The sequence below is a fragment of the Anabrus simplex genome, chromosome 7 (assembly GCF_040414725.1).
Source record: "Anabrus simplex isolate iqAnaSimp1 chromosome 7, ASM4041472v1, whole genome shotgun sequence".
Lineage (NCBI taxonomy): Eukaryota > Metazoa > Arthropoda > Insecta > Orthoptera > Tettigoniidae > Anabrus > Anabrus simplex.
The window spans coordinates 303,478,525-303,505,026 of NC_090271.1; the positions used below are offsets into that span (position 1 = coordinate 303,478,525).

The 26,502-nt window shown below is 35.8% G+C and overlaps 1 protein-coding gene across 6 annotated transcripts in view; it reads left to right on the plus strand.

Moving 5' to 3' along the window:
• The window catches only part of Gprk2 (G protein-coupled receptor kinase 2), a 228,386-nt gene extending 203,288 nt beyond the window's left edge, over positions 1-25,098 (plus strand). For 5 of the 6 annotated variants that reach the window (XM_067151750.2, XM_067151748.2, XM_067151752.2 and 2 more), the window contains one exon: positions 2,557-3,760. In XM_067151750.2, coding sequence (XP_067007851.1) covers positions 2,557-2,643 — 87 coding nt within the window. In that variant the 3' untranslated portion in view covers positions 2,644-3,760. Of the gene's footprint in view, positions 1-2,556; positions 3,761-16,073 lie in introns of those variants that run through there. The other variant, XR_010860778.2, reaches the window with a different exon arrangement.
• The last annotated feature ends 1,404 nt before the right edge of the window (positions 25,099-26,502 follow it).

Sequence of the window (26,502 nt, forward strand, 5' to 3'; positions counted from 1 at the left end):
CTGATAAGTACCGTACAGTACTTACTTGATTAATGTTTGCATGCAGCAGCTATACCAAATGAATGGAGAGTTACTATACTAGCCCAATCTATAATGGTAATAAACATAAAACAGATAATTACAGACTATTCAGCTTGATATGTTGCATGTAAACTCTGGGAAAGCATTTTTTCCTGATCAAATTTGACATCTTTGCAAAATTACTAACCTGTTTGATAGAACGCAGTTTAGGTTCAGGAAAGGTTATGCCAGTGAAGCTCAATTTACAGGATTCCATCAAGATATAGCAGATATTTTAGATTCAGTTGCTATTGTCCTATTCAAGACTTTTGGTAGGGTAGATATTGGACCTTCGTGTTTTCTTATATAAATGATATAAGTAAAGAACTGGAATCACATACAAGCCATTTTACAGATCATGTTATGGTGTATAGAGTAATAGATAAGATACAGGATTGTAAGCGACTGCAAAAAGACCTCGACAGTGTTGTGAGATGGACAGCAGACAATTGGAGTTATAAATAAAACTGAGCAAAATCTCAGGAGAAAACTCTGTTGAAAGACATTAGTAGATGAATTAGCTTGAGTGGAGTTTTAAAAAATAGGAAAGATCATAATATGAAGTTAAAGTTGGAATTCAAAGGGACAAATTGAAAATACTTGTTTATAGAAAGAGACAATAAGAGACAAGATAGTAAGATCCAAGCTGTAGAAATGAAATTTTTAAGAACATCAGTTAAAAAGACAAGAAGGGGTAGAATTGAAAATATTGAAATCAGAGAAGAGCTAAATATAGAACAGTTAATACAGAAGATACAGAAAGCAAGACTGAGATAGTTCGGACATGTAAAATGAATGGGAAAAGAACAGGTAGCAAGAAGGGAATTGGAAAGAGAAGTTACGGGTAAGAGACCAGTTGGAAGACTGAGAAGAAGGTGGATGGATCAGATTTGGAAGGACATTACAGAAGCTGGATTGGATGTGGTAGAAGTAATGGAGCAGGAAAAGTGGAAGGCTTGTTAACCACACCCGAGAGACTGGAGTGGTACATTGATGATGATGATGATGATGATGATGATGATGATGAATAATTTACCAACAGAGATGTTTGATACATTTTCAATTTTTTGAATGTCACTTAAGGAAAGATTAATTAAACAAATGATTGGGAACGTGCCACATAGGTGACAGCCGTAAATGCAGATCAGTGGTGATAGATTGTTAATTGATTGAAAGAACAATATCTCCATTTCATATCGGTGAAACATGTTTGTGCTTGCAGAGTGTTCTCTCTGCTACACAGAAAGAATTTACTCTGCTTATCGCTACCTTGCAGCTTGCACAGACAAACTACTAGTACAGTTTGGGGTTAACATGAAGAAAGTGTTTAAGATTGCCATTTTAGTTTCATACATCACGATGAGCAGTTTGGAAGAAAAACATGAGGTTGAATTGCCAGCGAGTTTCATAGGCATTCTAAAAGAACATCCTATAGTATTAGAAAAATCATATTTATTGGAAGTGAGACCAAAAATACAATTACTTTGAAAGAGGTTATTTAAATGTACAAAACTAAATTTGAATCTTATATACAGTAAAGGAATCAAAAATAACAACAAAAATCAACACGAGTTAGGTTGAAACCCGAAATGGATCTAAAGAGAATGGGCAATAATCACATCAATCTAAAAGATTGGAAATAAAAACACAGCTTAACCTAATGCAAGGAGAGGCAAACCTTGATCTGATAGCCAAACAGGCATCAATTTTTGGTTAAGAGACAGTTTTTCATAGTGCATCGGCACTGCCGGTGGCTCCAAGTAGCCTACGCAGTGGCCTCCACGGTATGCACTAGCCAGCGTTTTGGAAGGAAAACTTTGTCGAAACCTACATTTTCCTTGAATTGCCCAGTATGAATTTTCTTTCAGGGTGTCTGATATTGTTTTGATTCCTTTTTCAAGTTTTCAAATTTACCTGGCACAAAATGCTATGCCGAATTTGAGTGTTTGTGTAACAAACATATTATATTAAACAAAGTAGCAAATCCTTCTCTGTTCCAAATGTTGCTTTTGTTGCTAAAATAAAGCAATTTCTGCACAGTTGAAGAGGAGCATAGCTACGGGAATTTGCCTTACTAAGCCATGACTGTTTGAAACTAAGATTGTAGCCTTTACCTGAATGTTTCACCTTTACCACATACCAGTATTTGTAGAGATTCTGTAGGGTGCCCACAATTTAAAACTTTCTCATCTTTATATGTACTACTACTACTACTACTACTACTACTACTACTACCTGCTCTAACGTGTTGTTCATGCCTTTGTATAAGCAATTTTGTTTCTTCTGATGCTCCTTTGAATGGCATATAATGCATATAACATAATTCCTGTCCAATAATTGGTTTCTGGGTTGCATAGGCTTTTGGTAACGTGTAGTGAGAATTACATGTAATTATATTGGTACCGCTCATTCCTTTCTAAAATCTCTCTGTTTATTTTATGCCTTTTTTAACAGTTACCTTTAAAATGTTATTTGTATTACCTTTTATGTTGTCAGAAGAAACAGTCAGCCCGTATGCGCCCAGTACCTGTGGCAGATCATGTCCTTCAAGGAACAACCCAGCCTGAGGAAGTGCATAGCTGATGACTAGCTGGAAATGCCACAAGTAGTGGCAGTAGCCAAGAGCTGCTGTTGGGCAGTGCAGAGCTACCTCAGCAGCCAGGCAGCACAGAGTGCAGTGACGAGGTCCTGTGCAGTTTCGATGGAGGGTTAACATCCAGCTTGGAGGAGGTTTGTAAGGAGGACAGCAAGTAGCAGAAACTGTGACCTTGAATAACTGTTGTAACAACCACTTTGAATGAAGAATAGATGCATTAGTAATTAAACTGTCAATGGACAATCAAAGCGCCTAAGTTTGGTGTCCTCATGTTAACAGTAATAAGTGTTTTGTGGCTGAATTTGGTTCTAGGAAGCACAACTGTTGTTAGAAGGTAGATGACGGTTATGTTAGGTTTTTCAAAATAAGAAAGCTGGTGCAAGTATAGCTATAGAAGGTATTTGGGCAAAACCCTTGCATTCATTTTCAGAATAAGAGATTCCTGAAAGATGTTATGATTCAGTCATGAATAATTAACTAAATTAAATACAGTAATTAACTAAAAGATTAACTGCTTAATGTTTTGAATTTTTATGGATTACTTTTGATACACACATTTAATTACATTTTTAAAAATCTTGTTCCATTTCTGTTAGTACTGGGGAGCTGCTGTGAAGCATTAATAATTATCACTAAAGAAATTCTTTAGAAGAAAACCTGATTTCCAGAATATTAGATCATAAGTTGTACCCACCTCCTGAATAAATCCAGTTATATCTACTTAGTCTTTTCTCACTCCCTCATTTGTTTATTTTTATGTTTTATATTAAATACACCTGTGTTGTGTACCATTTCATGTGTGCGCTAAATTACATGTTATAGCATGCCATGGTTACTTTGTTCTGAAGAATAAGTCTGCGTAAGTTTCAGCAGAATGGCTTCAAGAAGTTTGTTTCTTGTTATGTTGATGTTGCTAGCAAATGGTGGATTATTCTTGACATAATCATGTTTATGAGGTTTTCCTTTATTTCTAAAACCTAAGAATCTGGAGTTTTGTATTTTTTTACCATGCTGGTGTTATTTTGGAATATATAAGACAAATCTGTAGAAAACCATACACTCCTGTATTTCCTCTTTCACAAGGCATTCAGCACCAGTCATATCTCCTGCTAAATCACATCGGTAATTTAACCAAATGCTAGGGCATTCAAGAATATTTGAGTTGACAATGCAACCAGCTTACATAAATAACCTTTTGAGAACTCAGAACTTGTTTAAATGGGAAAGAAAATTGGTAGCAAGTACCTAAAAATATGTTACTAGAACTTGAGGTTAGCTTCAAAGCTCTCAAAATTCTTTTTTAATACTCCTTTCCCTTTGATGATGATGATCCAGAAGAATATATATTGTTTTGTTTATAACATCGTGGATTATATCTCCCTTATATTGTACACGGTAGTTGTTGCTAAAATCTCAAATGATTATTCAATTAAAAAATGTCTTTTTCCATTATTAATGTTTCTGTGACTGGGACGCATTGGACTCTTGTCACTAAGACTTCGGCACAAACGTTCCTGTTTATTTTTAATATTGTATACGTTTTCTTTTACCAATATAAGAGATTTTCATGAATTCATTATGAGATATTCTCAACATATTTTGGTACTTACTAACATTTTGTTACCAACTTAAGCAATGTTGAGATTGTTTTGATGAAGGTTTTCTTGGCCAATATTTTCAGTTTTCCCAGCAAGATATATTATTCTGAGAGTGAGCAAGAGAGAGAAAAACTTACTATATAGAATAAATTTAGTATGTATATATTTCCTGCAATGACATCCATATTCATTCTCCCTTGAGGGTATGATGACAGGATTACATCGTCACTGGTTTCACACCAAAAATCTTGGCCAGTGTGTATGAGATTTTTTTAAACTGCTTGCCTGTAGTTCATTTTCCACATAATACTGGAGTTCTTATGGCTATAATAGCAAATATCAATTGTCTCATAAAACCATAAGTTTATTCACTTATGGCTGTAATAACCATATAAATGGTCCCATAAAACTATTAGTTCACTCATTATCTTTTTTGCTTTGTCGCAGTTTAACCCGGCACTAATAGTGGCACTCTTACTGCATACAAAAATGGTGGTGCTGATTAAAGCCCGGCACGAATACGGATATCTGCAGAGTTAGTGTTTTGGCTGATGTAAACTGTATGGCAGTGTGGATAATTTTGCTGGCAATTTTTAAATAATGATATTTATTGTTTTTCACTCGATTATACTGTAGAAATCTCGACAAGTCAGTCTTTCATACGTTTCGTGCCATTATTTTTGCTTGTGGTGAGGCGACCCTTGACAGTGGTATGACAAAATATGTGTGGTATGTAAAAAGCCTTGAGTCCACAGAGCTATAAATCTGACCTAAACCCAAGTGGCTCCTGCCCGCAATTAGTGAAAGGATCAAATATTCCGAAAGAGAACCGCTCAATAAGTCAGTAGTTGCAAGAGGAAATCACTCATAAACCTGTCATGGTAGGGGGGCTGGTGACAGGTATCAGGCCTATTGAATTTTGTTAACAGATCTCTCTGTTTCAATACATTGGGTGTAATATAGTTAAATAGTTGTAATATCTGCAGATAGGACGAAGGAAGTGCGAATGCAGATATTATTTTGTATATCCGCGCAGGGCTCTAGTGCTGGGTCACCACGACCTTAAACCCATGATGTTTATATAAATTCATACACATTGACACAGATTTACAAACGTTCTCAAATTAAAATCAAAATGAAATGTGTTTATTAACCAATCTGTAGCATCATTATTAAATCAGAAGAAAATGGTTTGCAAAGTTACACATATTAGAACTAGCTCATAAAAATACAAAAAATGCTTGGTGTTCAGGAATTCTGTTGTAAATATATCCTTTCTAGTTGTCTTATATAGACAACAGAACATTCACTTGTATGCTTTGCACGCAGTAATTACATACCAGCTCCCGTGATTTCCACAAATTTGTTACAAACTGGACAGGAATGAAATGTCTGTGTGTCCTTGTTGCTGGGACAAAACTTATATCTCTTCCTTTTTCGAGGGCCTTCCTGGTAGTCTGTTGCCTTTGTGCGAGTTCTTTCATCTTTTTAGTATAAATAAGATTTCAGACCTCAATCTCTTTGACAGACTCATCTGCTGCAATCTCAATCTCATAAAATCCACAACCAATTTTTGTCCTAACAACTTCAAGAACTTCGTACAAACCATAGTCCTGTTCTCCCATTTGTCATTACAAGAAAACACTACATGAGCATTGATTGCAGCTAAATTGAAGAGAGGAAAGAATACAGTTAGTGGCCAGCGGTTGGTTTACATGCCACGTTATATGACAAGCTCATTTTGTGTACCATGTCTACCCCACCCTTGGTTTTGTTGTAAAATGTCATAATTTCTGGGTCTTCAACACTTCCCATGTCACTGTCAGTGGCTTTCTAGTTGTGCGTTGTTGATACCAACACAACCACTTTTCCTTTCTTAGGAATATAGAACGCAATAGTACCTCTGTTCTTTCCTAAACCAAGCAGTGTTGAATGTACTTCTCGCCCTTTGCTGCTTACAAAATTTTTGGTATCTCTCTTTTATTTGTCCTGATAGTTGCAGCAGTTACCAAGTTATGCTGCTTTGAAAGTTCTCTGACTAGAGGGACGCTTGAAAACCAATTATCCGTTGTGATGTGGCCTGTTCTGGATATTGGCTCAATAAGCCACTGTACAATTTAAGAAGGTTTTTCGTTGACTTTGTATTGCCCTTCTGGTTGCTTTCCCAAGTACATTTTCGTATTCAAAATATGAGTGCAGGCATCGACCAACGTGAACACTTTGAGTCCATTGCAGGCTTACTAAGCATATATTTACAAAAAGGACACTATCTTGAAACGCCCAAAGGTGCTTGTCAATTTTAGTATACTCAGCCACAATGCTTCTACAGTTCTCCACAAAATATTCAGACATTTCCCTTACTGGTGCGAATTTGTCACTGGCAAGTCCCTTGGCACAGTCCCTCTTATCGTTGAAGTGTATCGCCCGTAGTAAAAATTGGAAACGCTGTTGAGACATAACAGCATGAAAAATTTGTACCCCAGTATTATCAGTATTCCATAAGTCACCAGTGTTGAGATGTGAATATTTGAGAAGACCTGCATAGTATAAAAGATCAAGAAGAGCATTCATTTCAACTACGTCATTTGGCTTGACATTGCGTTCACAATTGTAATTATGTCGCATATGTACTCGTATATATACGTTTTAGTGCCGTGTGTACTTCACCGATCTCATATATGAACCGGATATAGTGTCATGCTTTTTAATTCTGTGGAAATGCTCAAGGAAGTTCTGTACGGCAGATATACCACTCTATTTTGCGTGTTTTGAAAGCAATCTGATGTTATTTCAATTTCATTGGAGTGGAAGATCTTTGCCATTAACTTGTAGTTATCATGGCGTTTTGAAGTATACATTCATCTCTTGTTGATGAAGAAATTGAATGTTTCCTCATAAATAATGATTCTGGAGAGCTATGTTTTGATAATGAAGATGAAGAATACATAGGGGAGGATATTGAACTACAAGAAAGTGAGAAACAAAGTAGTGATGATGAATCTCATGCGGAATTGTAACCCCCTCCTCAGATAAATTCTTCTTTCCCTGAATGTTAATTATTTTGATAATACTAGTTCTTGGATCAACAATTTTATATTATATTTCAGTAATAGTATCGTGTTAACGTGCTACGGCTATGCAGCCAATCTCTGCATTCGGCAGGCGAGTGGGTTCGAACCCCACCATCAGCTGTCTTGAGTTTTTTTTTTCTTTCTCGTTTTTTTGCAGTTCCATTCGAATGCCGGTACAGTTCCTATTCATAAGCCACAGCAGATTCCTTCCACCTCCTTACCCAGTTCCATTCACCATCATTCATTTCTTATTCATTATCTTCTCAACTGAGGTTTGCATCAGGAAGGGCATCCGGCCGTAAAAATATACTGTAAAATATAATCCCACTTCATCCCGACCCCATATTGGTCTGCGGGTCTAAGGGGATGATATGCATTCCATCAATAGTATCAGTATAAATGTCTCTGTAAAAGTGCTCGTTCCTTTTAAATAACCCGGCCCAGAGGTTTCGCCTGGTCATTGAAACTCGGCAGTGAAAGGATTAAATATTGTATTAGTATTGATAATTTCCCAAATTTGTCTGTTTATTACAGTGTGGGTTGTTATTACAGGTTTAAAAACAGAACAGTGAAATAAAGAGTAACAGGCACTGAATGTCACATAAGTATTAAGTGAATTCATTATTCATGTCATCCTAGAAAGGACACCACTTATTGAAATTTGACTGAATAATAGTTCCCCACAAGAGGGAGATTATAATATCCCACACAATAAATGAAACTGTGAGTAGAATGAACAGCCTACCAGGTAAAACAGTTTTATTTGTTTATACTTTCAGTCTAATCAAGTGATCCTGCCTTCATTGTAAATCCATCTTAAGTTCATCCTGGCAGGATTTGAATTATGACTTAAGTTAATGCTGACGAACTTCTGGTTCATCTCACTACCTTTAAGCTCATTCAATTCATTCTGGCTGGATTGAAGTTGCAACTTAAGTTCCTCCTGACTAGCTTTAAGCTCTGTAAGTCCTCACACTATTGCTCTGTGCTTATCTAAGGGGATGGAAGCCAGACTCCACTTTATCAATTATTTTAAAGATGTGCTAGTACTGATACCAATAAAATCCCCCTTCTGACACCTGTTGTAACGGGTTATCAGGGCTCTTAAAACTAAGGGTGGCGTGCACCAACCAGGAGTAACTTCTACTTCCGTAGGAAAGTACTCTTGAGTCAGCATACGGCGACTTCCATACGAAACTAAATTACTTCCGAAGTATTTTAGTCCTTTCAGATACTCCTGGACTAAATTACTACAAGAGTAAAATGTTGAAGAGCACCATCTTGTAGTATATTACTAAAGAAGTAAATAACGTACAAATATAGGTTCGAATTTACTCTCACGTCGTGCATGGAGTAAGCTAAGTTTAGACTTGTTGACTAATGACAATATCGTGCCGTATATGAGAGGAAAGGCGTTTCAAACGTATTTATAGATTACTTAGATTATATTGATCATCTCGACGCAGTAAACGATGCGAAATGTAATAGTGCGTAGGCCTACAGTGCGTGAAAGGCGAGAGCCGTGTAATGTGAACACGGCGAGTTTCAGGAACGTTTTTGGTCTTCGGAAGGAATCCTTTACTTTCCTTCTAAATCTACTTGGAGATGACTTACAGCTGAATTCTTGGAGATGACTTACAGCTGAATTCCTGTCTTAATTTTGTTGTATCTCTCAAATTACAGTTGCTGTGTGCCCTACGAGTGTTTCGTACCGGAACATTTCAGTACAGTTGCCGGTGATCTAATTAACGTTTACCGCACAACTGCTAGCCGAATCTTTCATCCCGTGGATAAAGAACTAGTTGAGGCTAAGAGGAGGTAAGCCTGCAAATTATGATGATCGTTCGGAAAATAAAAGGATATTCTTCACGTTGGCAGGTTTCCACACATCGTGGGTGCAATTGGCTGTGACTGCGCACATATTCCCATTTATTGCCCTCTCAGTGACAACGGTGAACTTTTCAGAAATCGGAAGAGGTATTTTTTATTTATTTTTTTCAATTTGCTTAACGTCGCACCGGCACAGATAGGTCTTACGGCAACGATAGGGCAGGAAAGGCCTAGAGATTGGGAAGCGGCCGTGGCCTTAAGGTAGGGCCTACAGACCCAGCATTTGCCTGGTGTGAAAATGGGAAAATATTCGCTGTGGATGTAGGCCATCTGTATGAAGAAACCGCCATCAGTTTTAATTTTTCCCGCGTGTCCATGACTTTCTGCTTTGCTTCCGTCTTCGCTTTTAAGTCCTTCTACAGAATCTTAACTTGCTTTTCACTGCATTTTCCGTCACTCAAAGCATTGAATTCTTTCATCACGACTTTCCATGAATTTCTTTTCTTATCCAACATCTTTATGTTGTGTTTCTTACACCTTATATCCTTTGCATAGATCGTCATTATTTCTATTAACAAGCATTTATCTTTTTCGCTTACGTTTTTTCCCCGTTTCCTATCGCACATAACCTTATCTATTTAGATTTCTTTAAAGAAGATACACGAACACAGCACTACTCCGCGAGTAACGAATGCTACTTCTGTACTAGTAACTAAAAGAGTAAATTGTACTTCAACTCTCTGACGTTACTTCCGGAGTAAATAACTCCCATAGTAATTTACTTCTGTATTATGGACTTCTTTAGTAAACACTACTTCCGTAGTAATTTACTCCAAGATGGTGCACGCCACCCTAAGTCACTACTCGGAGAGGTAGCATATTTTACTATCCACTAGATTTATATAACTGCTATCTACAGTTGTTCGTAAGTTTACTCAGTGCTTGAGTTTTCCTCTCGACATAGTTTTACTCGTACATACAGTACTCGAACACATAGTCCTGTGCCGCATCAAACTCCTCTTCTCCAACATAACTTCTCACAGTGTAGCTTTGTTCCAGAACAGTTCACTTCACAACAAGCCTTGTTGAACTCCATGTAGCTGTTTGACAGCCTTGTTCCGGGTGAATGACTCGTGGTGGACTCACAACCATCTCAGTAACTGCATGCATTTACACACGATTCGCACACTGTACACTGACTCACTCGGGACTGACTCACTGCCACCAGTTCCGCTCTTCATATAAGTCAGCAGAAGATTCAGCTTCCATCTTCTTCTAGGAGCTTCCTTATAGTGAACTTCACAACAATTCATCAGCGTTATTGTGTTCCTTGCTGCTGTCCTTGAACACGTCTCCATTGCACTGGCATTATTGACTTCCGCCAATCCCCCTGCTCTTGTAGCCTTCATTGTCCCAAAATGTATGGAATTTACTCTATTTGCTGCATAACTTAAGTACCAAAGTTAATTATAATTTCATAAATTATTTAATTATATGCTTTTCACTTACTGACATGCAAAGGCATAGTTATGATTGTAAACATAATAACACTCCTTGACCAGCATATGCAAGCTTTTGTGTATGGAGGTCTTTTAGGAGAAACTTTTTCTTTTCACTAGACAAAGATATTAGCTTTAGCTTCTACTTGAAGATGATTTCTTCCTTTTTCCTCACTTTCTGATGATCAACCATACTCATTCCTTAGAAGGCTCTCGTTTTCATCCATATAAATTATTGTTGCTGTTTATAAGGAATTTAGAGTAGTATAACTGGATAATTTCAGTAAAAACTAGTACATCATTTAGAAACGAATTATTGAATTGGAACAAGATTTGAGCATTTAAATTTTTTATTTAGAACTTGCATACAAAATGATTGAATTTACTTGTATTTAATATGTCTGAATAGAGACTCTTCTGTACTGTATGAGGTATCTCAGATCTTTAAGTAAGTTAGTTTTGCCCAAATTTCTTACATTACTTCGAAGCAGGTTAGACAAATAATAGCAAGTGAATGGTTCCACAGAGTGTATTTCTGACAGAAATGAACTTGTAGGGAATTGTAAATGTCAAGTGATGCATTTGCAATTTTGAAAGGCATATATCAACATTTTGAGATCAAATGTGTTGTGAGTTAGTTCACTAGAATGATTGCTGTATGTGAAGCACTCATATCAGTTTCTAACTCGTGATTACCTTGAATAATTTTTAAAATTATTTTTTGACTTGGCTTTTAAAGGGTATATAGTACTGTGAATTTGAGTTTTGATTTTCTTAATGTCTTTGGCTGTGTGCTTCAGATATTTAAAGGAGAAATTATTTTATGAAATTATCTTGCAAATGTGCAAATTTATTTATTTATTTAGGTCTGAAATGAAAGATATGAAATAGTATAAACGTGCCAAAATATTTATAAGTCATGTGCAGTGCTGCACAGTGTACTATCTAAATTATTTCTCTCTTTGTATCATAGCTCCACTACAGGTTAGGAATGATTGAAGTAGATTTAGTTGTATGAAGTGGTGTTCCAATCTAGGAGAGATTTTTACAGTGAAATTTATCTAGAATTCACTGTTTGGATTGTGGTCTTTCCATTTTGTGCCCTCAGCAATAGTTATTTACCGTATTTTCTTGCGTAATTAACACACTTTTTTGAAGAAAAATACAGGTAAAAACTTTGGATGCATAAATTATTCAAGGAATTCAGATATTTAAAAATTATTTACAATTCATTTACATTTAAAAGATACATCAAATAAAATATCAACACAATTGGTTCAACTCATTTGCGTTTATCGTTATTTGGCGTAAAATTCTGGCGTGAGATTTTTTCTGAAAAGTCAAATAAAGTACTGGTACATCAGGTAAGTTGGACACGTGGGTTTGAAGTACCGACACTGGAACATATTCTTCCTGTTACGAGCTGACAATACGACTTGAAGTGAAATAAACTTGAACTATTAAAAGTACAATTCATGCAAGTACGTTATAATGATATACCAACAACAACAACAACAAACAACGGAAAACTGTCCAACACAAGAAGGGCCGGGCATCAAAGGAGGGACCCTGTTAATTTCCCCAAACCGTTCATATCCAATCTTGTGCGAGTGACGTGTCTATCCACCCTTTTTCTTGGAGATGAACGCGGAAATTTTACTTTAGGTATTGTTTTTTGTTTTAGAACAACGTAAAGTGAAAGCTTTCTGCCATCAGCTATGACAGCAAGCATTGCAGTACATTATTATTTTTTGCTTCCGTTAGTGCATACGATAACACTCGATGTCCCTTTCTTATCGATTGTTCAACTTTGTGGTATATGGAAACTGATGGGCGTCTGACCTGCAGTTCCTATTTGGGAGATCAAATATTCCTTTATGCTTCTCAATCACAAAGCAATGAAAATCAATTACTTTTTGGTTGAAATCATTCAGCATTTTTTGGCATAATATTGTTCTCCGTCAAAGAGAAACTCCATCTCTCCTCATAAAATTTATCATCCAGCTGCGGCTAACCTTCAATTTCAAGACACTGATTCCATGTACAGCAGCTATTTCTCGTCCTTTAAAAAACACAATTTTATGAGAAACGGCATATCCGACATTGCGTAATGAAATCATATATTTAAGGAGATCCTCCTCTCTCTACTTTCGGAAACTTGTAGCTTTTTGGTCCGTGAAATGCTTTGCGAGACGTGTTGGTCTCTTGAAGTGTGCTTCTCTGTTACCGCAGTAGCACAAGTTGCATTTGGACACTGAATACTTGCGGCCTATTGCCCTGTGTCCATATGTTTCGGCGTAACTGATCACCGCGAGTTTATATGATGCAGTATTACTCGAATTCTTGCTCACTGTCGACTAACCTGAAACACTCTTAAAATATGTTTGTACCAGACTGGATTAGAGCGTTACTAGTCACTTCTGCGCTGATTCCCTCACTGAATTAGGGCAGTGATATTTTCTGTCGACTTATAACAGCACGTTGCCCAGTATTTGGAATGCGCGATTTTGCAATAGGAAGGCTGTTACTTAAGTAGTTGACATCTTTATTTTGAAATGCATCCGAAGCTGCGTGATGGACGTCAAATACATGAACATTTCTTTTTCTCCACTTTGGACCCAAAAATATTGGGATGCATAATTTATGCAAGGACATTAATTATGTGAGAAAATACTGTATACCTTGTGAACAACATTTCCCATTGTAGATTGATACAGTCTGTAAATCTTTTATGTAATTTTCTATATCCATTGTTTGTATAGTGCAGGAAGTGGATTGGAAATTAATGGACAGTCAGGTTGGGTCATGTTGCTGGAACAGGAATCTTCTAGTGTTTAATGGGGAAAAGAAAGGACTCAAAGTGAAGCAGCTCACACTGTATCTCTCTGTTTATTATCGTTTGATACTTGATCATGATACAAGATATTTGGCCTATTGAAACAAATGTTTCCCTCCAGGTAGATTAACATATTGATAGATGGTAATTTAAATAAAAGGATTTGTAACATGATCATGTTAACATGTAAGAGATACTGTATTGGCCCGAATATAATGGCCTCTCATATAAGACAACCTTGAATATTTGGAAGGTATTTAAAAGAAAAGTTAAATAATGAATGTAATTCAACATATTCAAAGTTCTCTTACAATGAAGATAATAAGCCCTAAAATAAATCTTAAGAACAAAAGTTTTGTTTTAACATAAAATATTGTGGGCTTCCTCAGTTTTTTACATAATGGTGATAGGTGACCAAATTTATTGATATAATCTGCTAGTAGGCATTGCACAATAGTAGTGTGATGTTGTAAATACAATCTTGAACACTGCATCATTTGTTTACACCACCATAGACTCACCTTAAATTCAGTTATGAAAACTTTTTAACTCGCACGCCACCCCTAAAGCCTTCATTCTAATAACTTCCCGGCTTGTGGATAACCCCCTGTTTCTTTTCTCATGCATACATCCAGTAACAAACCTATCATTTTTGTTAAATGTCCCTGTCTTTGATCCTCTGAATGCTTCTCTTAATATGCCAGCATTTTTCTTCATCCTTCTGCTAACGCCATACGTTACACTCGGAAACACCAACTTTTTCGGAGCATGTATTATTATTGCTTTTGCCTCACATAAAAGCCATAATTTGAAGTTTATATAATAACCTCTCGCTACTTTATTTAACTGAAGTGACAGATTCATTCTCATTTCCTCATGATCTGCTGTATTTGGAATAGTGACCAAAACTGAAAATATTAACACAATGATGCCAACCCAAGCAACAATAGATTACAAGTCTCAGATGGGTAAAAATTGTCACATTTTGAGAAATTTCAATTTATTTGTGACCTTGAACTCAGCTGCATTGTGCTTGGCAGCAACTCCCACTGCACAAGACAGAACAGTTGTGGAATGATACAAATATACCTTCACAAAAATGAGCCTTTAAATGTTAGGCTGTGCATATAAGATGTTTATGATTCTTCATCATCATCATCATCATCATCATCATCATCATGGTCATCATCATTTCCCCTTATATAGTTCCTGTTGGGTCGGGTATTTACAGCACTTCTCCATCCTCCTCTTTTCTTCCACCATTCCTCTTCCACGATCTTGTCCCAGTCTAAATTTTGTCTTATGCGGCTCTTCACTGATTCAATCCACCTTGTTCTAGGTCTTCCTCTTGCTCTCTTGCCCTCGTACTTTGCCTCCAGCATCTGTCTTGGAATTCTATTCTCCTCCATCCTCTCTACATGTCCAATCCGAGACACTGATTCCATGTGCAGCAGCTATTTCTCGTCCTTTAAAAAACAGCATTTCGTGAGAAATGGCATATCCAACATTGCATAACATTTGGACATGTTATGATTCTTATTAGTTCATTTTAACATTTAAAAATAGTTGTTATATTCGGGCAGTACTGGTAATTATATAGTATCTAAAGCAGTTGATATGTGAGTTGTAGAGAACTATAGTGAAATAATGTATTGTTCAACAACACACATATTATCCTATTGCATAATGGAACAGCCAGGTTCTTCATGGAAATACTGCCTGAATTATGCAGGTTGGGATGGCATTGACCACAACACCTCAAGGGCCAACAGCAGAATTAAATATTAGTTGAACTTAACCAACTGATATCTTGTGATGCCTTGCTTTACCCCACTGTTAAGTGTTGACTCTGTCGCACAGCCAGGTCCATTTTTAAAAATTAAGTCTGGTTTTAAAAAAAATGAATACCTAAGTACCGTAACCGTTTAGAGTGAAAATTTATAATATATAGAACTACTCTCTAAATCTCCTCGCTTATGCCAGTGTGAATTTCCATATGGACTTGCGTATTACCTTCTCCAGGCTCCAGATTTGGCTGGAAGTTATTTCTGTACAGTAAACTATGATTGTATGAATACCTTGTATAGGTAGGAGCAGTGATTAGCGAGACTGGTTTTTAGTTATTATGAATTAGACAACTGAGGAATCTGTTCAGTGACAATATGATACGGTCACTTTGAATGTATGTCAATGTAAAAATCCCTCTGTCTGTAATTTTTATGCACAGCAGATTAAATGTAACAGGAATTTAGCACAAACTGACGATAATTATTTTCTGTCGAAATTCATTCACAGGCATTGTTATTGAAACATTTACTAATTTATTATTCTGCTGCACTTAGAAAATGTCCACACCTGAGCATTATTTAAAAAATTTACCTGAACAGATGGGCATATTCATAAAGGAAATAACTCTATATTATGTATGGTAATAGACCAACATGGTGTTAAAGCTGTATTTTATGTTCAAAATTATGTTTCTTTCAGCTTGTGCTTTATTTCCTTAGCATCCAAATGTGCACATTAATTGTGTTCTCAGAATAATAATAATAATATAGTTTTGATGTTTATTCTGTGTTTCAGGAAAATACTTCGTAAAATCTTTATAAAATGTGCAGAAAGTCCTCGCCTCTTACCTCCTCGTTCAAGCTTGATTCTTGTTTCATTGAAGTAGCTGTACAGTTAGGAAAGTCTGTAACTTTTTGAGTGTGTAAAGGAATTTCTTTACAGCAGATTTTATAGCCTGAATGAACAAATGTTGCACATGAGACGAAATGTAGAATTTGTTCTCTGTTGTTGTTGTTATTATTATTATTATTATTATTATTATTATTATTATTATTATTATTATTATTATTATTGTATATAATTTGTGAGCTTTACTCTTATAAACTTGGATTCTTTTTATAGTGCTTTGTTTAACCGATGTATCATGTCAACTTCTGAAAATAATCATTTCTGATGTTCGATCGAATGATTGTATAATGACTCCTTGATTATTTATTATATATAAATAATTTTACTGTTGTGTTTTGCTGTGAGTTAACAAGCAGTGTATGAAGCACAAAGTATTATGAGCATAAAAATGTTTCCTTTTTAGCTATGGTGCATATCTTTGCTACGTTTCTACAAATAGGTTAGCAATCTGTATTTTAGCTGTTATAATATAAACATATCTTTATTTTGACATTGTTACTTTGTAGAATAAATAAGGTGCAATGATACGAACGAAAAAATTAAAGTAGCGGCTAATCGATTTTTTTTTACTCCAGTACAAATAATTTGTTATTGCTCAATATTTGAGCCGTAAAACTTTTAATACTGCAGGCAGTTTTTAAGTTGCACGGTTACTACTATGTATGTTTCCCCACCCACTAAGTTATAGTCAGATGCTATAATGACATATTTTTGAATGGCAAGGGTTTGTATTTTATTTTAATGTTTGTACCACAAGCTTCACCAATCTATTCACACAGGCATTCCAAGGAAAACAGTAAGTGCTAGGTTGTGTGTTAGAGCCTATCTTATTCATGTCACCTGCCACATTTTGTCAGTATTATGTTGTCTGGCAGATAATTCAGCAGCTCCATTGCCTAATGCAGATACATAATTGAACATATTTTGTGATCATGCTTCAGTAGTTTTTATTTATCTATACACTCCTGGAATAGCTTTACTTCTCTGAATAAATAATGTAAAAATAATACTCTAAAAGGTTTATATAAAGTGAACAGAAGAAAATGTATTCCTGCTGTGAGGGGTGTTTATAAATATTTGGTTTGCCATTGTTTTTTTACTAATTGCTTGTGAAAAAATAAATGAATCAGGGAATAATTATCACATGGTATGTCAACAAACTTGTAGACATAATTGTTTCTACAAATCTTGATCCCTGCTGAACATTATTTGCAACATCATAGCAATATGGTCATTTTCAGTAGGAATTGGAAGAGCAGATAGCAGAAATAAAACATTAAGATTCAGTGTTCTGAATTTAATAATATTTTTCTGCAGCATAGTAGTGAATTAGTGATTTAATTTAATTTATTGAAAACGATTCCCTCTACTTTATGTAGTTGATGAGTACCAGAAAATTCTTAATTCTCTGTTTCATACAGAACCTAAACAAAATTTAAACTATATCAGTAAAAATTGTGAGATATAGTAAATATTTTAATGAATCTGAAAGAAGAATGAGAATTTTTTTTGTTTTCTTTCATTCATTCGTAACATTGAGTTGAAATTGAGACATTGATTACAATTATTCGTAGTTAAACTTTGAGTTTTCTGAATAACTCAGGCAGTAGAGAGTTTACCTTCTGAGCTCAAGTTGACGTGTTCGATCCTGACTCAGTCCGGTGATATTTGAAGATGCTCGTATATATCAGCCTCGGGCCTGTAAATTTACCAGCATGTAAATGAACTTGTGTAGGAAAAAATTCCTTCACCTCGGCGTCTCTGAAACTCGTAAAAGTAGTTCATGGGAAACAAAACAAATAACATTTTGATTATTATTAAATCTTACATTATATCTGAAAGCTCAGTTTTAGCACATGTTTAATGTTATTTTCATACCAAGTTCTTCAGAATTACCAGAATTACCTAAGAACTTCTATTTTTTAAATCTCTCATAGTATTGATAAATACAGAATCTGTAACACGTACAGTTTTGCAAGAAAGTTTAGGGACAGGTTGTGATTTGAACATATGTGACCCTGTCCTGTATTATTTGGTGGCATAACTATGTTTTTAACTGTTAATTATCATTGGGAAATGAGGGTGTTTTTTTGACATCTACTAGGCATTTCAATGAAATTCTAGAAAATGTGATTGTTTTTTTTAAGTGAACAAAATATTTGACAATAAAATGCAAAGTAACTGAGTAAACTGTGATGCAATTTTGATTTATTGCTGGATTGTTTCTAATGTAGTACATTTTAAGTTAGCAAGGATGAAATGTACCTTGAAATGTATTCATTTTTAATTTTATATTTTGCAAATGTCTGAGCATTTTCTGAAGGGGTTTTTTTAGACAGGGGTGGGGGAACTCGTGGAATAAGTTGTTCAGTACAAGTTCTGAATGGAAGGCCTAGTATGCCATGGTTTGCACATTGGAATCCGCTCTGCAGATGTTCTAAAAAGTAAACACCATCTGGTTCACAGTGTGCTAATCCTGGTCAAATACTTAAGTCATGGGTATCACATTTAACAAGTTTTATAATACATACCATATTTGAGGTACTCACAGAAGTAATCAGGAATAGGCTTAATCCATTGTGTAGATTGTGGGTTGAATGTCATATTGCTTGCCATAGAATGCACTCGTACAGTTGCAGTTCAGCATTAGTTCAATCTGTGTTAATGATGGCATCCTCTTTTCACTGACATTTATGAAACTGAAGGAAAATGGTGTTAATGAAAGTCCGTATTAATTGTTCAATGCTGCTCGGCTTGGAGGAACAGATTTCTGGTGCATAGCTAGCTCCCTCTAAAAACCATCATGCTCGTTCTTCCCTGCACAGTTTGTCTTCTCTTTCTGCTTATTATGGGCTCTCCCTGAGGAAGAGTGCTGGATTATAGCTGTAAGATAGTGGTGGTGCTTATTGTTTCCAAAGGAAGTATAACTAGACTACCACCCTCTATTAACATTAACCAGAGGGAAAATACAGAAGGGGTCTGACACTTCGAAAAATTAAGGTATCGGTCAAAGAAAGGAATGGGCGTGAAAATTAAAGACTCCCTGTACCTTGTAACGTAATACCATTGGCGTCAGAAAAGAGCAAGGGTTAACCAAGAGAGGTTGGATAGGATGGATGAAAGTGAGGAGCCTGACACAAGTGGAAGCAATGCCAGGACTTACATAAGGACCCGATGGTTGCCAACCCAAGCTCGCAAGTTAAGAGCCCCTGGGGCCCCTTTTAGTCACCTCTTATGATAGGCAGGAGATGCTGCGAGTATTATTCTACCGCCCCCACCCACGGGGATTGTAGCTGTAAGCCTAACTGTTAACGTGTAATGTCACTTGACACGAAAATAATCATCGACCTGCTGACAGAGATCTTCACAGAAATCTTCAGATATTTTCAGGTTTGTTCTTCTGATAAATAGACACAAATAATTAAGGCAGGATTGCATTTCAGATAATCTGTGACAATTGCCCGAGTTGTATAAAGTTCATCAAATTTTACTTATCAAAATTTGTCATTGTGATTCAGTGATTGGTTGTCGATTGCATGCAATATATAATTGGGGCTCGTGTAGAAGAACAGTCACCCAACCTTCCTGTTGGCCTCCAGCAATGTTTTCCTCTCAAGGGACATGGAAAAAAAATGAAAAATTAAAAAAAAAAAACATCTTGATATGCACTCATTTCCCTCTTCAGTGGTGTATAAATTATGATAATACTCCTTCTGCAAGTATTTTAATTAATATTTTTTGTAAGATGGTGCATAGGTTCCATGCTCCCACCGGATGGGTAATTTGACAGTCGGACTGATGGCAGAGGCATTTGTGAAATACCTGCCAAGAGAGCAGGTGTAAGTATAACAGAGTAATAGAGACAGGAGGAAGTTACAGTCATCTCTACAGTTTGCCATACACTATAATGGAGGAAATATAACCTACAGTATTTTCAAGGATCTGTCGAACATAAACCTGTAGGAGGGGTGGGGGAAGCCCTTTTCCCTTTGCGAAAGTCAAATGATCATAAATATATCTCCTAGTCATGGCCAGCCATAAGACTGGCCTACATGGTTGCTAGGTAGCATTGACCATCCATCCATACCTTACATCCTTGCCTGCACGGTTGCTATGGTTACATTTCCATCACACTTTTTGTCGTGTTACATTACATAAATTTTTCGGCTGACCCCGTGCTATAAGACATATTTGTGTCAAGTGTCTCCATTGTCGTACGCAGATTCTCAAGGACAGTGTAAATAGCATTATGTGGAGACTCTTGCAAAAAGGTGTGTTTGTGGAAACTAGGACTTTCACTTTGGTGTAGATAATGGTGTGGCATCATTTGACCAGGAAATCATCACAAAATGTAGAGTGGCAAAGACTAGGGATGAGTATTGCCTCTCATACTGCAGGTGCCATGCTGTGACTCGACTTGTTAAGACTGAAATATGCTGATAAAGCTGTGAAATACTTGCATCAGATGGGCAAGCAAGTCAGGAGAGCTGCTAAGAGAAGATTAGAAGATGAAATTGAAGAAGATGCAGACAATCCAAGCTATGGCGCAGGCATGCGTAAGTTGCAACTTTAAATGTCATTTCCTGAAAGTTGATTTTTTAAATACATAAGAAACATTTTCTCAGTTTGTATGAAATATAGAGGATTGAAAACTTTCAGGATTCCTTTATAGTGTTATTTTGCACGTGCTGAAATAACATATTGTTGTAGGTCAGATATTAGGGTTTTTATTAGCTTCCAAATAAACATTCATAAATCAGAAATTAATTCATGTGTCTTAAAACTGTTGTTTCAGTACCTAGTCAAGATATGCAGATATAAGTTGTACAAATTTCAAATGTGTAGCTCAAATAGGTTTTGAAGAAGTGTTCCGTATGTGAGACATGATTTTACATTGTAAACATAGGGCATTCCTCGTCCCCTTAGTGGCAGTGCCCTCACAGAGCATGACTTTTGTCCATAATTGAATTGCTATTGACCTCTTAAGGTATTTCTAGGGCCTTCGTGGCATTATATAAGAGATTAAAGAGTTCCCGACTTATGATACAACCAGCCAAATTCTTTTGTAGTAGCTTTCAAAGTCTGTTTATTGTAGAAATGTTTTACATGCATCATAAAGGTACTTTATAGTGGATGAAAGAACTGTAAGTAGTAATTTTCTTTAATAATGTTAGCCAACAAGGACAGCATATGTTAACTTGGAGAGACATGTGGCAGGGAAACGGATGGTGGAAAGACAAAGAACCCACTGGATGGACATGACAAAGATGGACATTGCAGATCAGGGAAGGACACTGGAGGATGTCATTAACAACAGAACATATCTCAGTAAGACAGAATGGAAGAGGCTCACCAATAGTACCCTGGAAATTGGAACCGTAAAATGATGATGATGATGAATGTTAACTTTTCAGTTGTATAATAGTGAAGATTTTAGTCTTACATTATTAGGAATATTTGATAGGCATTAAGTTTGGAACTTACTGTCAAGTTTTTCAGAAGTTTGTAACACACATTTATCTGCCTGCAAAACATCTTGATGATACAGTAGAGTATTTTTTACATTTGTCAACCACAATCATAAATTATGAAATGTACATTTCTCAAATGTCTTAATATCATTAATGACTGTAATGGTAGATAAGTTGCTGATGTTAAGATGTTGCAAATTACAAACATTCATGGCTCAGCCAATGCCAGTAGATGTTGGAATAGATGTTACAAGTCAATGGTGCTGCTCTGGCACTTTCTGACTCAGTGAATAAAACAGTGAAAATCTACTTCGCTCTTGACCTGCCTAGTTTGCCTCATTATAGCGTTGCCTGAGATTATGGGGTTTTGAACATCACCTACATTGGTACTTTTTGAGAATCTGATGACTCAACAACCATAAAATGAGCTGTCATTATTGAGTCATGCCCATAGACTTATTTAATAATGATGCTGTAGCAAAGGAATAACTGAAACCAACTTCATTGCAATAGACCCTTCAGAAAGGAATACCTTTGGCTCCACAGAGCAAGTTTGCCGTGCGGTTAGGGTCGTGTAGCTGCGAGTTTGCATTCGGTAGATGGTGGGTTTGAATTCCACCGTTGGTTGTCTTGAAGATTGTTTTCCATGGTTTCCCATTTTCACATCAGGCTGATGCTGTGGGGATTGTACCTTAATTAAGGCCACAGCTGCTACCTTCCCAGTCCTAGCCCTTTCCCAGCCATGCATCATCAATCATCACTGAAATCCTTCGATGTGTTAGTGCAGTGTTAAACCTTTACCAAAAAAAAAAAATCTCCTTGGTTCTCAAAAATGAAAATCCTTGGAATTGTAAACGGTAGAAATTTACTCCTTAAAGTTTTCTTTGGTCCGATTTCTTCAACTCTGTGTTAAATTTTACTTTACAAATGTTAACTAACAATTATTATTAATTTAATACTTTGGTTAAAAGTCTCCTGTTTGAAGAACACATTTCCAACATTTGTTACGACACAATTGTTGAAGACAAATTAACAAGTTTCCATGAGATTTCTGAATGAGTTTGGCAGTGAGCGTCTTTTGTTTCTTTACATAGAGTGCTCAGAGCGGTGTGTTGAAATTGTGTTTTGTCACACATTGTTGACATTTTTATAAGTTATGGTTAGCAGAGACCACTAAAACGTAAGCATGTGCAGTAAGAGGCAATAAAAGTGTTATTATAATTATGTGAGTGTGCTTGAAAAATCAAAGAATGGACAGTTACAGTGTATTACAACATTCAATATCTTATATGAGTGCAGTCTAAGGCGATTCCCTGCAGTAATCAACATCTGATGGCCAGGCTGGCATCAATTTTTGGTAATGAGACAGTCTCTCATAGTGCATTGGCACTGCTGGTGGCTCCAAGTAGCCTACGCAGTGGCCTCCATGGTATGCATTAGCCATGCGTCTTGGTGGGTGTGCTATTTACCAACTGGTGAGCCCAACTTAGCACACTGGGGTGAAACACTGGCAGCCAGGAATGAGCTGGAAAATTTATAATGTCCAATGAAGAACCATTTATATTCGTAGCACAGTCTTGTATGAAAAGTTTACAATACCCAGTTTGTAATTGAATTAACCTGGGGATTTGTAAAGCAATGAATGGAAGGAAGCAATTAAAATGTAAGGGAATGTGAATAGTTGAAGACTGCTGTGGGTAAATCTCAAGGCAAGAGTCTTGCTCACATATTGGGAGCCTTATCCACATGGCAAAATCCTTGTCAGTACCAGATACCAGTGAGAATGTTTACTACTGATCACTGAAGCCTAGCTGAAGTGAATGGTGGTATTGAACAAGTTGATATGATCGCCTTCCAAGACAGCAAGGGATGGATAAATTGATCATACCAGAAGAAAGGAGGCCCATGTGAAACAGTCCTTTGAAATCCACAGTGAGAATTAACATCTGCAATACTCCAAACACTAGTACAAAGAGTGGTAGTAGTTGTTGGACATCAGTGTTCCATCTCAGAGGCTCCTTACATTTGATTGTTTTTAATTCTGTTGAAATTAATTTCAAAGAAATACCTAACATTTGTAACTAGGGTACTAAAGTGCTATTTGGAACTTCTTTTCTTCATGTACCACTATATGGTTTTCTTGGTATACAATGGCCATAGTGCAGCTTCATGCCTGACAGAATCTCATAAAATAAAATGTTTAAATCATCATTGCTGCTAAACTGTGTACAAATTTGTTTGCTTCTCAAACGAAGATATATTTGTAGTTACTGCTTGTATTATATAATCTACATTTCAGGGTTGTCATATTTGGATTTTTACATTGGGTTCTCATTGCTGCATTTATTTCAGTATTTGAAGATGATTTGGCTCTAATATTTTCACCATTATTGGAGTTATCAATTTTTAGTTTTTTAGCAAAACATCTGGTCAGCAAAATGTTTTTGCTACAGTGATAAAAATAATCCACGTGCATGTATGGTGTCCACATTATAACTCTGCCGCTGTGTAATGTCATTAGTGTTTGGAAGGAATGGAAAATGACATTCAGATTCTACTAGCCTTGACAAAAGTTTGATTCAAATTTATAGCATGAGTGTGAAGAATGCACTATTTGCGTGGTCAGATGGTTCTGTACTCCTGAATTCCGACTTCACAGGAAATGTCATTTGAAGTATAACTGAAGTGAAGACAGTTACTTGATTCTTCAAATTCTTAGAAAGGTCACAGCTACTCAGCAGCAGAGTTGTAACATGTCCACTGTAACTAATAAATTCACATTTATAATATAGGGAAAAACATCATCCAAACTAGAAGAGTGTATTTGCATTTTATGTTAAATTATTGTTTTGAAACAAAGTTTTTTAAGGTCTCAGAAGCAGTTGTGGAAAATGACACTATTTCACTTTTGAGTATGATAAACTAAAAGCCCCTTCCATTCTATTGCAAAATATAGACTGATATATTAATGGAATCAAATCCAATTGAAAGTTGACATCTAATTGTCTTTAATCCTCTTATTTTCAAAGAAAAGCAGGTTTACAAAAATTGTTTTCTTTTTTAATTTAGAAAATAATTTTTTCAATAACTTATATTTGTAGTCATAGAAAATGATGTCAAATTTTTATCATTATTGGACACCTCTGCATTAGGCTAATGGAATTGCACTCAGACATAAATACTCCTTTCAAAATTCTTGCCAGTCAAACTTTTTTTTGAAGGTGCTGCATTGGCACTTTCTTCATTTTAATACTTCCTAAATCAGAAATTGTCATTCCAATCATGAAATGGATTTGACTTTACTCTGAACAGGGCAATGTGCAAATACTGTATACTCGTAAGATTTTACACAATAAGCTAGTACTCAATGTGATTGTGCGAATACTGGTTTGTTATCTTTCTTGATACTTTAAAAATGAAATAAAGATCATATTAAATTATGTTGATTTGTTTTGTTTTGTTTTGTTTTCATTTATTTCTTGTAAAAATGGATTAAAAGCATTGTATTTCTGGGTATTATCATGAGAGAATACTTTTTGGAACAATTTTAAAGGAAAAATCATTGTAATGTGGAAATAAATCAAAAGATACTGTGTAAAATTGGACATTTAAGTAGTGGGCATGAATTGAGCAACAAAATTAACTTTGTAGTCTTGTCCTACTTTCTTGGTGAACATAACTACAATATTGTATTTTTATTTACTTTTGCTTTTTCCATTTTGAATATAGTATTGCTCAGTTATTTCACTTGATTCCTTTGGCTGAGTAATTGGTTAGCTGTTAATTCATAATTTAGCATAGTCAAGAACTACTTCAAGAAGGATCATAATGTGAAATTTTCATAGATAACATAATGCTTGTTGTGTTTCTGTTCCTTTATGGTATAGACTTACATCCTCCAAATCATTTCTGATGTTGGGTAATCTAGAGAATGTATTTGTTTTACTGCTGTAGGCCCTAGACTGGAGTCTGAAATAATGGCTATAATGGCTATCACCACTGCTCTTTTGCTATAGAAGTCCTGAATCACTTGCTCCAGTCCTTTCAGTTTCATGCCATGGGAAATACGGAGTTTTGGCATGAAATAATAATATTGAGTCGAAGGAAACTCCTGGCTTGAACACAAGATGATTTTAACATTATTTTCTCGTCCCTTTAACATTTTTTTCACACCTTCTGGTTTACCTTTAGCGGTATTAAGATATTCGGTCATCTGTTGAGCCATTCATCTACTCTCCTTAACTGAAAGGTTTGAGCTGTGTGATATATATCTTCTTTGTGTTCTTGATCACATTATTGCTTTTCCTTCCTTTGATTTAAAGCATTTAATATTTATTGTATATTTTCTTTCATACGAATTTAATAATTTCTGTACTATTTCAGGGAGAGGACAACTTATTGAAACATATTCTTGTCGCTTACAACACAACACTGAGATTTATTTGTACTTATCAGCACACTGAATACTCGTAGGCACCGAAAATGTTTGGTTTCTAATATTATACATTTGGTCAGGGCTGGTGATCTCTAAATTAATGCTGCTGAACTGAATCAACACTATACATTCATATGATTAATTTATGAGGAAATTTTAATCATCTGAATCATTTTCAGGAGACTGAATTTATTTTCAGATTTACTTATAAACTTCAGTGTCCAATTGCTTTTCCTTAAGTTGGCAAGGTATAAATGCCCTGATACACAGTACAGTAGAGTCTCGATTATCCGACTTAAACGGGACCTGGAGTACGTCGGATCACCGAAAATGTCGGATAATACGGAATAACTTTGAAACTGAACTAAAACAAACAGGAAGGCTATAGTGTATTATGTACTATGTTTTA